This window comes from Culex quinquefasciatus, chromosome 1 (genome assembly GCF_015732765.1).
Source record: "Culex quinquefasciatus strain JHB chromosome 1, VPISU_Cqui_1.0_pri_paternal, whole genome shotgun sequence".
Lineage (NCBI taxonomy): Eukaryota > Metazoa > Arthropoda > Insecta > Diptera > Culicidae > Culex > Culex quinquefasciatus.
In genome coordinates, this window is record NC_051861.1 from 8,223,703 (window position 1) to 8,240,327 (window position 16,625).

The 16,625-nt window shown below is 38.6% G+C and overlaps 1 protein-coding gene across 1 annotated transcript in view; it reads left to right on the forward strand.

Moving 5' to 3' along the window:
* Positions 1-16,625, forward strand: part of LOC6036517 (cadherin-99C) — a 198,336-nt gene that overhangs the window by 104,717 nt on the left and 76,994 nt on the right. The window contains exons 4-5 of the mRNA XM_038250705.1: positions 1,219-1,397; positions 1,466-1,588. Coding sequence (XP_038106633.1) covers positions 1,219-1,397; positions 1,466-1,588 — 302 coding nt within the window. The remainder of the gene's footprint in view (positions 1-1,218; positions 1,398-1,465; positions 1,589-16,625) is intronic.

Here is a 16,625-nt window from a genome sequence, read left to right on the forward strand (position 1 = left end):
TCTACTACCATTCTCACCATTTTGTCCCTACTGCGAAGGAAAGTCCAAAATCAAACAACAATTAGATCCAGTGAAATGCCAATTTAATTGCTTGTTAATGGTTGCCGGGTTGCCCCATTTTTTCGTACCAAACGATCAAACCAGTAGGGGCTTGACGATCCCCAATTTAAAACCCTGGACACGTTCGACGGTTCTGCTAGAGAGAAACGATTCGCGAAAAAACACGTAAACCTAATGGTTATAGCTCTTCGTCAAGTGCCAATCCAACTCTCTAGAATGTAGCCAATAAACATTTATAGACTCTCGCTTCGCGCAGTTCTTCTGGCACCTGGTGCGGACTTTGGCATGATTTGCGCCGGAGTTCGATCCAATTACCTTTCGGGACGTGAGTCTTCTTCGCGCGAGTTCAACGACTTGTTCGCGAGTCAATAAAACAAAACTCGCGGCTCTAATCGGCGCGGAGGGCGCACAAAATGCGACTGTAACAAATCGATTTTCTTTCCGTCATTCTATGTCGGACAGAACTTTGGTGTTAGACGAGAGATTCCGTTGATCTTCGACGCGGGCGATCGCCGGCGATCAACGGGACAAAATAAACATAAAATTAATCCGATTTGGTCGCGGTTGGGCCGGATTTTATGGTTGTGTTCTAGGAGGGTGACCCCGCAGCATAGAACAACCGAAATCGAGCACCATTAATTAAAATTCTTGGGAGGTTCCGCGCTGACGTGCGATTTCCAAATTGGTTTCATTTCCCGAAGAATGTTGAGGGTTTTTAACCCCGTTAAAAAGTCGTAAACCGACGATATCGGTGCGCTTTGAACTTTATTAATTTGCGCGCAGATCTGGCGATTACGTGCGATCGCAAAACAGTCCCATAAAAGCGCAATCAAATGCACATAAAGTTACGCCTCTGGAGCACGATTCTACACACGTCCACCTCACCGCAGACAATGTAATTGCAGCGCGATTGAGTCACGATTATTCACGCCTTGGGTTGTAGTTTCAACGAGCGCGACTGCGATTAATTACCGGGAGATATTTTCAATCAAATCCGTACACCATGTGGGAGTGAAATGGATCTCGATTATCTGGCGCGGCGGTTGGGAAGGATGATTTATTGCTCGCGGGATATCGAGTGTGGATTATGTTTCATGACGTTACTTAACTGTTCAGAAAAAGGAAATTTGAGACTCAAAATATATTTTTTTTCCACAGCCGTCGGCCAGCGCACGACGCCCCCGGAGCTCCCGATCTACGGTGACCCCGACGAGGAGATCGCCCTGGATCTGATCTTCCCCAAGGGCAAGCCGACGTTCACGCTCGTCGGCAAGTCGCTGCAGCTGATCCATCCGCTGGACCGCGACGAGGAGAACCTCAGCCACATCGTCTTCCAGGTAAGTCAAGCTAGCAGGTAGCCGCAGCAAGCTCAACCTTGAACCCCTGTCTTTTTTCCTTTTCGCAGATAACCTGCACGATCCGATCGACGCGTCGCAAGCGCAACATCCCGATCATCGTGCGTGTGTCGGATGTCAACGATAATCCGCCGATGTTTATCAACACGCCGTACGAAACCACCGTGCCGGAGGTGAGTGTTGCTTCAACGTAACGCAGTTGATCATATCAGAACAGAGTGTGTCGCGCTACATGGCTATTCTCTAGTCATCGTTGTCGGTTGCGCCGAAAGGGGGTAGTTAAATTAATATTTATGGTGGACGCTGGGAAAAGTCTGCACTATGGGATTGTTCAGATCATCGAACATGAAACAAGCTGTAAAATTCTACCGCAACTAATTTCCCACTGTGCATAATGCCTTCAAGAACCGAGAACCGTCGTAGCCGAAAGAACTTCCTTTCCCGGAATGGCTGCAAAGGATTTCGCGCATTATTTATTGCTCTCGATGCGTCGTCGTCGTCGTTTCAGATCTCCTTAGTTCCTCTCCGTCAGCCTTCTAGGGATTCTAGGCCCTTTTTTGCGTGCGAATCACATTCTCATCTCATCGCTCCCCCGTAGATGAAGTTCCGAGGAAACCTTGAGAATCCACGAAACCTATAATTTTCTCCCCATGGTACACAAGAAGACGATCTGCTCGCGGTAGCAGCAGCTACTACTAGAGAGCACACTGCTTAATTCGCTACGCATAATAATTGCAAGGTACATAGAGATGTGGGACCGAGTCCCACAGGGACTCGGCAGAGTGTTCGTTCTGGGTCGTTTCATGGTTCATTATTATACCGGGGCTCGATGATATCATTTCAATGGCGCAAAGAATCCAAAAATGGGCAACAGCGAGCACAGCAAATGGGAAAGCAGGCCCGGAAAATTAATTCACTGCACATATCCGAATGTGATTATCATTTTTTTTGTACTCGCGTACTGTCGCGCATATGTTCCACCTGGATTGGCTCGGCAAACTGTACGGGACGAAGCGGAGGAGCAGTGTTCTTTGCATACATGATTCTGCGTGAGACGCCACGGAGAGTGGTGCGCTTGGCTTAATTTGTATACCCACCTTTCTCCGCGAGGGTTATTGTGCTTATCTCGGAGTCGTTTTTTCCGCGCAAAATCACCTGAAGAAAGAAAGATCTGAAGGAAGGGGCGCGGAGGGTTATTTTGCTCAATTTATGGATTCATTGAACCTTTGCCAAACGCGCAAACGACTTCGGTGGGGGGAGATTATCATTTGTCGTTGCTTTTGTTGATCTTTCCTCGGTTCTTAAAACGTCGCAAGACTCTGACTCGGTGTGTTTGTTTTTGGTATGCTGAGGTGCGATCATTAAATGGCACTTTGCTGTGGAGAATTTTGCCCGCAGAGTTATGACATGTGAAAATTTGCGTGCTGCGAGTGTCCATGGGAATTTTGAAAGTTTTTTTTTGCGATTCGGATGGTGGTCTTGGATGGATTATTGTATACAAATTGAGAATTGTAATTTAATGCTCATTTATGGGTACCAGTATGAATAAAATAAACTAATTGCGACTTTTCAGGGTTGTTAACGATTTATCGATTCATTTGCCAACGTTCAAAAAAATAAAATAAAAAATGAGCTTGGAACATTACTGAGTTTGTTACATATTTTTTACAGAATTTTAAGAAGTTGTTTTCAACAAGTTTTGAATCTTTTTTGAAGTTATTCGACTAGCATTACGGAAATGTTGATCAATATGATTATTTTAGTGCTTTGATTTTGTTTTTGAAAATAACATCAAATTATAAAACGGACTGCGTTATCGAAACCACTAGATAATTTTCCACAGAGAGCATATAAATTAGTTTCTAAATTTGAAATTTAAAGTGTTATCGAAATGTGATTCAGAAATATCTTCATATTTCTAACTATTTTCAGTAGAGCGTCCAATTTCCCGTCCTGGGAAAAAATTTCCCGGGAATTCCCGGGATTTCCCGGATAAAAATATTTCCCGTTTCCCGGGAAATATGTCGATTTCCCGGGAATTCCCGAAATACATGCGGAAGTATAAATTTGCCTGCCTTTTTTGGCACCAATGTTTTGAAAATTCATACAAAAAATTATAATTACATAACCTGATTTGATTTTATTCACTTTAATCTGCTGTTCATATAGAACTAATCAGTTTGTCTGTTAATTTCATATCAAGGTTGATAGTATTAATTTTTGAAGCATTCATAACTAGGAATATTGTTTGCTTATATGTTGGGCAACAACAATTTCGCTATTATTTTGACAAGGTTTCATCCATGAAGTATGAATAGTATGGATGACGCCCAACCTATTTAAACGATTTTTTTTGTTATATCATTTAAAAATAAGATATTTACCACTTCCGGCCAAGATCAAAATTGAAATTTGTTCAGCATTTTTGTTTACCTTGACCAAATTGGATGAAAACTGAATTGATATAATACAATTTTTCAAAAAGGGTTATGCTAGAAGAATTTGTTTAAAATATTTCGAGAAATTATAATTTGAAGTTATAAATTAATGATGCATGTGACTGTCCAAGGGCGTTAGAAGGTTAATTATGAAAAAAATGTCGTTTAATGTCAACCACTTTTACACTTTAATCTAATTAATTTATTAATAGCCATTAAAAATCATACAATAAATTAAGCCATGAAAAATTAAATTTATCAAAAAGAATATCAACCAAATTTGAAGAACTCGCTTCAAATATCTAAAAATTTTAATTGATTGTTTTTTTTTTCTTTTCAGCTTTATGGTCACTGAGACAAATTTAAAAGCAATTTTATGGTTGTGGAGCATAGATTTTCACTGTCCACTTTGATTAAAAAAATACTTCTCAACTTTTTTTTACTTGATACGATTTGAAAGACAACATTAACAATTATAATTTTTATATATTTTCTCTAAGTTTTTTTTTACAAGCAATCAAGCCAATAATTGACCCTCACACTCATTTTGACCATTAAAGCTACTGTTCTATACAATTTTGTTGCAAAATGTTGATCAGAAACAGGATCTGAATAATTTTCGTTAAATTTCAAATTTCCCGGGAATTCCCGGGATTTCCCGGGAAATTGGACGCTCTAATTTTCAGTGTATTTCATAGTACAGTCCATACTCGATTATCTGAAGGTTCCGAAGCCACTTCCATGATTTAAAAAATGTTTTATTTTTTTAGTTCCTTCATTTCAACATTGATTGATTGCCTATTAAAAAACAAAGTGCGATTTTTTAATATTTCTTCTCTGCCATTTGAAATGTTAGTCTTGATTCTAAAATTTAAAAAAAAAATTTCCGAAAAGATCATAAAATTTGACAAATAATTTATTTAACATTGAAAATTGGAAAATTAGTTTCTGAGATATTGCCATTAGAAAATCTGGGAATGTTTGGATGAGACTAAAAAAAATCAATTTTCTAGTTTCTTTTTTCTTTTATTCGCTGTGACCAGAGGTTCAATCTTCAATGTCTCTTAGACAATTTAATTGCAAATGACCTCTTCTTAAAAAAATATTTTCAGGAATGGACAACCATGGACATCATATTGAAAAATAAACAAACGGGAATTTTTCAGTTAAAATTAAACATTAGGTAGCTCTATGTTGAAAATGGTGTACATTATCGAAAAATCTGCAGAGTATATTTGGTATCTTTCAAAATAAACACTTTTTTTCAAAAAATCATAGCCAGGTGGTAAATTTTTTGTCTTGGCTCAAAAATTGCAGTTTTGTGTTCCCTAAAAAATCAGAATTTGAAAAATAAGGATTTTGGGAAATTGATTTTTCTGTACAAAAAAGTTAACCCTCTACAACCCAACCCCGCATCTAGACGGGCTTCGTTCTAAAAATCCGTTAAAAATCAATTTTTCAACCAATTTTTGATGTTTAAAAGCATTGGAAAGAAGAACTCTTAAAATTTAACAAAATTATAATTTTAAATTATTATTTCCAGTGCACAGTGGTCCAGATGGCAAAATTAAGTGGAAAACTGATTATCCGAAAAATGGTGAAGTTTTGGAGCTTTGGTGTCTCCAGAAGAGTTGTTGCAAATGGAAAGGGGCAACTTTTGGTTTGGTTGAAAATTAGGGTGGTTCACTATTAGGGTGATTTTGCAAATATATGTTTTTCCATGTAATTTTGCCCACTGAATCTGAATCTGCCCTCAGAATTGGCCCTAATTGTCAAAATAACGATTTTTGGTCATATTTTGGGTTCAAATGATAATTTTACATGGAAACCAAAAATAAATTACGTGGAAAAACATATATTTAACAAAATTTCGGATTTCGTTAGGGTGGTGCCATATGGTTTTCCCTTTAAAATTAGCCTTTTTCAAATGAAGATATCTCGAGTTTAAAGAAAAACACCCCTGAGATTTTTTCAGCGTTTGTAGTGCTGGATCTCTTCATTCAAATGCAACCTAATGCTTAAAATTTGGCTTGCGCCTTTTCGAGATATTTAAGTTTTAAATTTGCATCTTTTTTACCATAAAATGGCTGTAACTTTTGACCCGTAAGTCCAAAATGACCTGTCAATAAATAAAATTGTTTGTTTTTTAGAGCTCCAAAAGTGCCTCCAATATCACTTTGCTCTAAAACTTAACCCTGAATTGCCACATTCAAAAAACTGATTTTTGAAGGTTTGCTCAGATGCTTTCTTTTAATTTGGTCGTAGAAGGCGTAGATTACGAGATAAAAGTTTGGTGTCTTTGACAAAGTTACTTGGATTGGCAAGCTTAACAACTTTCTAAAAGACAAAAAAATTCCCAAAAATATTCCTGAAAAGTTAGATTTTCAAAATCATCCTAATAGTGAACCACCCTGATTTTCAACCAAACCAAAAGTTGCCCCTTTCCATTTGCAACAACTCTTCTGAAGACACCAAAGCTCCAAAACTTCACAATTTTTCGGAAAATCCGTTTTCTACTTAATTTTGCCATCTGGACCACTGTGCAGCGGACTTGTGTTATGTGACTTTGCTAATATTCAAAAAAAAAATGATTTTTTTTCCTGGGGTCAACTTTGGCCGTGTTTCTTACTAACATATTCTATATTTCAAGTAAAAAGAAGTATGCAGTAATTTCTGTAGTGTCCCAGACTATGCCTCTTAGCTTTTTTTTACAATTTAAATTATGTAATATTGTTCTATAGTAAAACATGTGAAAAACAAGCAAAAAATTTGAAAAGTGACTGTTAAATCATGAAAAAACTAGATAGACAAAAGGTTATGATAGGAGGTGCTAGAGTAAGCCGAATACTATCAGAAAAAAACATAAATGCATATTAAAAACAAGAAAAGTCAAATTTTTCCCAGTATAAAAGTTGCTCATCGGAAAATTAAAAAAAAATCGAAAAAATTGGGCTGTAGAGGGTTAATTTAAAAATCGGCAAAAAACGTTCCGTGTGCCTTTTCTGAATAATCTTCATCAATACGTGCAACTTTGCCGTAAACACCAAATTGATCAGAAAATTGCTTCAAAAGTTACAGATTTTCGAATATTTACGTACCATTTATGTATGGACAACTGCCAAAATTATATGGAGACTTGTATGGGTGAACCAAAGACACAAAATGGCAGCTTTGGTCATACGGAAGGAAAAATAAAATTCATTTCTGAATTTGGTAATAAAAAAAAAACTTAATGCCACCAAAAAGCTAATTATAAAATGCTTACGAAAAAAAAAAACAAAAATCATTGAATGTTGAAAACCAAAAGTGTCTCATTTATGCCTACTCTACCCTATCGATTGTCCCAAGCCAATACCTGCCATGTTTGTCCCACCCATCAGATAATTACGGGTCCCAACCACCTGCTAATGAGCAGAAATAATTAGTGCTAATTGCGTGTGGCTGTGCCCTCGCAGCACACCGATCGATCCCAAAGAGATAGCCAATTCTAGATCATCTTCTCGGAAAGGCTCGAATCGTTCCCATCCCAAGCTTGATTTGGTATGATTACACTGTACACAAGCTACAAGTCGGGACAGAACATGTGGAGCAAACAAACAGAACTCAGAATTCCTTCACGCTTCGTCGCACTCCTAGCGAACCCATCCATCTCCACCGGCATTGCTGACAGTTTGCCAATTTGTCCGGGAGGTGACAAAACGCCAAACTATGCCGTTCCACACATCACCACATTGCACCAGAGTATGCAGATAATTGCGCGATAGCTTGGCGACTATCTCTACACGCGAACCAAGTCTGTACAAGGCAACTCTCTCCACAAGCAGCATTGTTTGTCTTTATGGACAAATGGTGTGCGCGGGTCCTGATCCGACGCTGAAGTCGCGACTTGAAATTCATGATCGCTATCGGGACGATTCCATGATGTAGCTACTCGTGCTGCCTTCGTGGATATCGATTTAATTTATATCTTTCTAATATGGAGTTGTGGTAACGGTACGTGGTTGGGATTAATGAAAGTCGAGCACCCTTCGAAGAAGCTCGCTGCAGTTTGCGGCGAAGACCCGGTTGTTCGCCTACATTGTAGTTGAACTCTCTCGAGGGATTTGGTAGCAATTTGTCGATCCGACACGGGACTGACGTGAACCTTGGCGTGTCGCAACGAAATTTCACTTTCTGCTGGCCGCGTCTGGCGGCGAAGGGGTAGCTAATGCGATCTTCACGCAACTGGACGGGTCAAGGAGAGGACGTCACGCGACACACATACACAGAGTCCAAACAGTTTCGGCGATTGCTTCACAACCAGGGGTATTAGGGGAGGCTCAATTACACGGTTTAGTCCGGCCTTTAAACTTCCCGCGCGATCGACGGGTGCATGTGCCGCAGATCGATCGTTTTTTCGTCTGTAAAGTTCAATTTAACGCTTCGGCGAGTTCAAATAATTACGATCACTGTGGTAGGTGTAGGACAACAAGTTTCATTAGCTGAAGGCGATTGAATCGATGGCATAATAGCTTTAAAAATTGTTTCTACTTTTGTAATATTATAGGTTCTTTGATTCTGATTGAAGAAACCAATAAAAACTGCGATCTCATTTCACTTTCTAATCCATTTTAAGTCAATTAAGGTCCCAAAATCTCGTATAAAACAAAAGGTTCCCATAAAATTCATCACCAAATTACCAAATTCGATCAACCTCCGACGCCGGTCGAACTTTCCCCAGCGCTGTGGTTCCGTTCATTACGCGCGTTTAAGCTGCACCAAAACGCGCAGCCATAATCGCCATAAAACTGTCATCCGAGGCCAATTCGGGCAGGAGACCCGTAAACCTGTCCACCGTCGGGGACATAAAACTGTCATCGACAAACTACAACCTGCTCTCGTATTATGAGTTCACATAAAACGAGCAACTAAACGCACACCGCGGCCGCCAGATTGCAAGTCAATTAGCTCGATTTATTTGAATATATTAATCTGACTCTTGTGGCCAGGAGTCGCAGAATCCACGGTGTGCTGCCGAAAACAAAAACCGTGAGAACCGTGGACCAAAGTCAACCCAAGTCCTGGCACAAGCGCACATAAATCTGTTCGCGTTACCATTCCGGGGTGCATTTTGGACAGTTTTTGCGCAACCCGGTTTGTAATCTGCGTCCGAGACACGGGATGTCGAGCGCACATTTCTTCAATTAACCGCCAACAACGCTGATGAATTCGAGTCAGAATAGAGGCGGCTTGTCAAAAGCCGTTGATCTTGTCGTCGGAGTTGGACATGTTGACGGTGACTGGGGCTACCTTCCAATGTCTTCCGCGCTGGTTACATGGCAGAAATCGTGTGTGGTAAATGACAAATATTGAAATGTTTGAAGCGAAGGATTAGTGAGCAGTGCAGTCCCTGTCAGCAGCGCCACTAGGGGGTGAACGGAGCACTAACGGGCTAATAATGAAAAATCGGTTTAGCGGGGCCGAGCTGTCGTCGTTGAGCAGATTAGTTTCTGTAAGCGAAAAACAACTTAATCTTTGACTTGTTTGCTAGGATTGTATTACAATTTGGGCAAGATTATGAGCTGAGTAGCAAAACGTACTATATTTCTGCAGAATCTTCTAATTTAAAAATAAGCCAGTTGATAATTAAATTTGCGATTTAATCTAAACACCAAAAAAGGCCAACCTGCCGCAGGCATGTCCCAACTTTTGCACCAAATCAATTAACTCGCCTGACCTTCAACTCCACCTCAGGGAGAGTCCAAAGGGGCAAATCGGACATGCGCGATCAGCGCTTTTGTTCAGCCACAACAGCTGCTTTCATTAAAGTGAATGGCTATTGCCCGATTATCCGACCTACTATTGTTCCTTTTACACAAATCAACCAAAATAAGCCCAAAATAGAGCCACCACCGCACAGGTCGTGATTGATTCGTTCTAATATTTCATGGCCACGCCGCTGCGCGCCGCCACTCTACGCCTGACAGCCTCCTTTGATCGACCTGTCATTAGCTGATTCTGGCCGGGCCGCGTAAAAATCCGCACCGTCACGTGTCAAATACCTGCCGCAAGCATCTAATATTTGTGAGAGAGGTTGCGCAATTGCTTACACGCGGGAACCCCGCGAATTCAAGGTCCCAACGTGATTTTTTGGTGGCTCCAGCGGGGAGTTGCGGTAAAAACGATTATTAATCTTGTTCCGCGGGGTCAAACATCGCGCTGACTAGACGGAATTAGCTAGATTCGGCCATTCATGGCGACTCAATCAGAAGCGGATCGAAATCGGCGAGATCTAACCTTCGGATCACCTGCCGTGAGGATGCTCAATTCGTGGATCACGCAACTTTGTCGGTTTGGACGTAACCTCCTGGCAGGTGGACCGGACGCAAAAACGTAGGTGGTCATTTCAGGGGGCATCGTGTCTCGTTGTGCAATACCCCGGGACCGGCAAGTAATGGCCGCGTGTGCAAGGGCGAAAATTGCCCATTGGTGGCATTAAACGGGCTGATCTTTTGCAGCTTTCCCTGCTTCAATGTAGCCGATCGATGGCAGTATTAAGATCACATTACCGAATGGGGCTTTGTGCGCTCAACGAGAGCGCGCAAAAAAGCTTCCATCGAAAGCTTTCTCAAATGGCAAAACCCAGAGTGCACACGCTCAAGCGAAGCTATTATTACGGAAAGCCACCGTTCGGGAGATTAAATGTCAGATTAAGGTACTTGCGGCTGGGTCCCGGCCTGCCCGATCTGCACTTACAATTGCCCGTTTCAACCAGGTCGGGCTCGCGCGAAACCTAACGCTGGTAATCCGGTTACATTGTCCGCGTGTCGGATTGTGGAAGGCCATCGCCGTCGCTGTGGCTGCTGGTTGGCCCAGTTCCATCAGAAGGGGGGGACCATAAGCTGACAAATTGTTCGTAAGTAGCCTCGGGGCGACCACTTCTCTTAAAATCTAGGATCAAAGAGACCACGAGAGTTTTTCGATCTTCCTGAATTCGATCAATATTGAATGGAGCTTTTTTATGTGCCAAAACTAAGTTGGATGACTCAACGACCAATTTGAACGTCCAATCAAGAACTGCCGCACCACACCCTTATCGGAAACCATTCACCCTTTCTGCGATCAACATGACCTGCAAACAGCTCTAAATCGTGATCTCGGCACTAAATCACCCCAATCGCATGTGACGACTGTTTCCTCTGCGCGAACTGCACAACCGCAAGTCCGTTCCCACCAAGTCGACCAAATTACACCGCAGTACTCATGTACTACCAACATGCCCAGTAGCGCGCGCGACTGTCACTTCTTCAGAACGTGACTTTGTCAACCTTCTGCGGCACGCTCTGAAGTCCGCGAAGGGTGCAACTTAATTTTGTCCACTCCGCAGACAAGCTTCCACAGTGTGGAATCAATCGCGCAAATGTTACCCGCGGACAGGGCAGCAATTTTTCATTCGACGAGTCCGCCATGATGGTTCTGGAAGGGCTCGCAGCGACGCAGCGCGCAATTAATGGCAATGAAATTTATGCGCGACTGCATTAACCTTTAACTTGCTGGATGCAGTTTGACTTTTTGTTTACGTATGCAAGTGCCCTTGGTGCGTGTGCGCCGTATACGCACAGACCAAGTGGTGGTGGACACGCGATGCGAAAATGGACTAAATGTCACCTCGAATAAATGGGAAATTTATTAATGTCTAAATTTGTCTGGCGCAAAATGGCTCAGACTCTGAACTTGATTGCTTTCTTGAACTATATTGAGTTTTCTGAGATATTTTGAGTATTTTTTCAAGATCTTTCAGTCACGTTATCAAACGATTATTATTTTCTATGATCAATTACTCAACTCAAAACTGTCGCAATGAATTTTATCAATAGTCAAAAGATTATTCCAAAATTAACCATAACAATCTTAACTTGAAAAAATATTTTACTTCAGATAATCGAGCTGGATTAGAATGCACACAAATTTCTTTGGAGTGTTCGTTAGAGTACTCTGGTTGTCATTTTGGAGTTCAACAATGTAAATCTTGATTTTTATTGCAACAATTTTACAAAATATAAAAATGGCTCAGAAAAGTTAGGTTCTTTGGCCCAAATAATTAGACTCGTATTTGTTATTTGACCAGATAGAGTAGTTAAAAAAAATCATATTTTCGAAAAGCGTTAAAAAACATATTTTATTTAAATCTTCCCAACCGAGTTTTGCTCTCTTGACAATATTTTCAGACGTAGGCTCTTTGTGGCTGTAAAAACATGAAAAAAAACTAACTTAATCCACCTATGTGGTTGGAGCCTTCCTCACTTATTACCAACAATGGCTGATATGATGGAATTGTACAAATTTCTATTTTTTAGATCCGAAATAAAAAAGTACATAAATATCACTTAAGTGGCCATACTTCGAGACAGGGATGCTAACCAACGATGGGTAGGATGGTGGATCCGGACATAGTTTACATACATTTAAGTGAGATCCGGCTTCCAAAAAGTACATCAATATCACTTAAGTGGCCATATCTCGAGACAGGGTTGCCAGATCTTCAATGTTTTGGACTCTTTGGAAAGGTCTTTTGATACCCTAACCAACGATGGGTTGGATGATGGACCCGGACATAGTTTGCATACATTTAAGTGAGATCCGGATATATGTGAAAACACATTTTTATACTTAACTTTTGAACTACTCATCGAAACTTCAATCTGTATAAAACTCGATCTATGGGACCCTAAACCAAGTCGAATGCAACAGGTTCGGGTCAAATCGGTTCAGCCAGTGCCGAGAAACATGAGCTAGTTTGTTGGTCACATACATACATACACACACACATACACACAGACATTTGTTCAGTTTTCGATTCTGAGTCGATATGTATACATGAAGGTGGGTCTACGACGTTTTTATACAAAGTTCATTTTTAGAGCAGGATTATAGCCTTACCTCAGTGAGGAAGGCAAAATAGATAGGCAAAAGGATAGGAGGTGGTAGAATAGGCCAAATACTACCAAAAACAAACATGAACTAAACAAGATAATTGCGAATTTACAAACTAAAAATGAAACAAGAATAACATAATACAAGAGAACTAAAAAAAATCGTGGAACAAAAGTTGCTCCTCAACAAGAGAAAAATAAAATTTTCAAAGCATGATTGGGAAGTACAGGGTTAACATCCCAACTAATAACCTTTTTATTTGCGTCCAAGAGAGTTTAAATCGGTTGAAACGACGAGAAGTTATAATTTTTAAGAATAATATCACATACGTTGAACTCCGTACAAATTCTCTCTCAAAAAGTGGGCCCGGAAAGATTTGTCTAGTGGTATAATAAGGATTTTGTCCACGACATTGTCATGGCATCCTTTGACCAAAGAAATTTCACTATACCAGATAGACAGAAACCAAACGTAAACAATCAAGCTCTGCTTACGGATGCGAAAAATTGTATTATTTAATCGCAGCTGAGAGGTATTTTCAACTAAAACATTTCAGCAAGTAATATTACTGAAATCTTACTGTAGAAGCTTCCTTTAAGTCACATAGGAAAAGTTGCTGACCCCGTCAAGCTGCTTGAAGAAACAGGACTGTCTATAGTACATGTCCAATGACCAATCACCAAAAACATTAGCAGCAACTCCACAAATTTTGTTAGATTTATACTTGCGTGAAACCAATATGGAAAACTTATAAGTAGGTTTAATAAACTTAAATGTTTTGCACGGCATTATATCTAAAGAAATTTATGGATTATTCCATATCCAACCATTTTTTATTTATTTTGTCATTCGTTTTGATTGACTGTCCCAGTTTCATCCATGGATTACTTTGATTGTGTTTTGACAGGTTTATACCAGAGTTTCACCGGGCAGCAATATACGAGGGGTATAGATTTTGAAATCTTAATGTTTTACACAGTTTTGAAACCCCTCGATCCCATCTGGCAGAAAATCTTGTATAATTGTTGCAGCTCTCCACCGCTAGAGGCAGGACCGTAAGATTCTCTCTTTTTGAAATTAAGTTCCACATATGTGATAATATAATTTTGTAATTTTTCAAGTATTTAAATTTTTTTAGCCGCTAAGTTAAACTAGGCAATATCTGCCATCTTGAATTTTCCAACCGATTTTTGATCATTAAAAATCATTGGAAAGAAGAACTCTTAAAATTTTAGAAAATTTCAGGGTTAGAATTTTAAAATGTTTTATGCGACTTTGCCAATGTTTTTAAAAATGTTATTTTTTAGGGGTTTGTGTTTTTTACTAACATTTCCTATATTTTCAGTAAAAAGAAGTATGCAGTATTTTTTGTAGTGCCCCAGACTATGCCTCTACGCATTTTTTTGCAATTTAAATGATGATGGTGCCATTCTATAGGTGAAAATGTGAAAAACATGCAAAAAAATAAAAAGTAACTGTAAAAACGTGAAAAAATTAGATTGGCAAAATGTAATTATATTAGGTGGTAGAATAGGCCAAATACTACCAAAACAAACATAAGCTGAACAAGATAAATGCAAATTAAAATACTAAAAATAAAACAAGAAAAACATAAAACAAGAGAAGTAAAGTTTTTCGTAGAACAAAAGTTGCTCAAAATGACCTTCTGAACACGGGAAAAATAAATATTTTCGAAAAAAAAATTTGGGCCGTAGAGGGTTAAGCTCTCGCTCGTAACTCCATCCAATTTGCTGATTTTCACTATTTAAACAACTAATTTTGCAAAACTTTTGATAGAAACTTGCATGCTCACTTCTTATTGAGCTATTTATCACTCGATTTCAGTCGAAAACGATTTTATTTAGCTTTCATTGAATGTCAAAGTTCTGACCTGCCAACATGAGAGGCACGCTGGAATTAGATGCTGTTCCCCTAGTTCAGACTCGGAAGGCTTCGCAAAAAATTCAAATCGGATAATAGAATCATGATTTTTTTTCGTTGCCTTCTTTTGGGTTGTCCAGCTTAAGTATGTTATTACCCCTAAATAAGGCTATAGCGATTAAAGATTGATAATTCCAAGATGGCGATCAAAATGGCTGTGAAATACTGAAATTTGATTCAAGTGTGGTCGCATAATCGTGCCTGGATTGTACTGTGCATGTCAATATGTCTTGATTTTGAGCTTGAAGCTTGAGCGTTCAGTTTTCAAAAACCTCATGATTGTAATAGAAATTTTAGTGCAATCTGCCCAAATAAATTTAAGATGCATTCCTCTTCGCTTATAATTATTTTATGCATGTTCGGGTCCATTGAAATATTATTAGAATTTTAGTGAATTTTCACTTAAGTTTTGAAAACTAACGATTGCAAACCTACTGTTCGAGTGTATTAAGCATATTTGACATTTTTTTCATTGAAATGTAGAAAAACTTTTTTTAATTTTTTGCATCGCTTAGAAGTTATGTAAAAAAAATATCTTTAATGCACAAAATTTTAAAAAGAAGTGAAATTTCGTTCTTGAAAGCTTCAATTCATGAAAATGCTAAGCAGTTTGATCTATTTGATTTATAATTACAATTTTTGTTCTTAACTTTGAGCAAATAGCATGTAACGATGGGAATTAAAACAATATTTTGATTGTAGATTTTTTTTTTCAATTTGAGTTTTAATTACAAAAATATATTGAAAGAAAATAATCAATAACAAATCTAAAAAATGCTATAAATGAAACTTTGCCTAAATTTTTTGAAATACTCAATTTTTCCTTTTGCTGAAAACCTTGACAACAAATACAATTTTAATTCACCTGTTTTGATTCATTCAACTTTTGGTTATTTTTTTAAGGATGTGCTGCTTCATTTTGGAGATATTTTAGCAAATTCTTCTTCTTAAATCTCAGAAAACACAGATAACTGAATCGTTAATTCAGCAGATAAAAGTTCTATATATTTTAACAGAGTCCATAAAACCTCCCCTGCGTATAAAATTATTCTTAGTATTTTTGGGATTATTCAAAAATGTTATGAATTTTTGGAAACTTCCGATGTGCAGAACAATAAAAACTTTCTTTCGCCAAAATTTTATTTTCGTTAAATCTTAATTTTTTTTGAAAAATAATGATTGCAAAATAACTGAACTAGTGTAAATAGTAGTTTATGCAACAAATTTGACGAGTGCTGAAAATATCAAGTTTTGCAATGAGTTCCATACAACATTTTTTTGCATTTCAGAAAAACACCCATTGAGTGAAATTATAAGTCAAATGTTCATGTATTTTGTCAATAAATCGATTGTTTCAAAAAAAATGTTGAAAAGCATTACTTTTCAAAACAATTGCTAAAAAGTTCAACTTTTCAGCACCCATTTTAGTGCTGAAAAGTAGAACTTTTCAGCAATTATTTTGAAAAGTGTTGCTATTCGATTCTGTTATTTTTGGTACAGAAAAGTAGGCTATTTCGTCGTTCAAGAATGACAGGAAAAGAAAGTAATTTTACGACGGAATTCCAAAAATACATTTTGAAACACTTTTTGGTCAGAGCCAGGGGTCAAACACTTTTTTAAATATTTGAATCGACCTAAACTCAGCCGCTAAAATTTGATAAATCGATAAATCAACACAAAAAAAATGCAATCGTACTTCGGATAATTTACTCACCATGTAATTGAGTCCATACTGTAATTTTATAGTTTAGCATCTTTAGGTCTTCAGAGAGGAATCTACCAAGTTCTCAAAACATTGCTTCTTAATACCATTCCGTCATCTCGCAAGTGCTTCCTGCTACTCAAGAGTAAATCCAAAAACCAACGCCTCCGCACACCTTCGAAGCAAAACAATAACGTTTTGCCCAAATTGGAATCC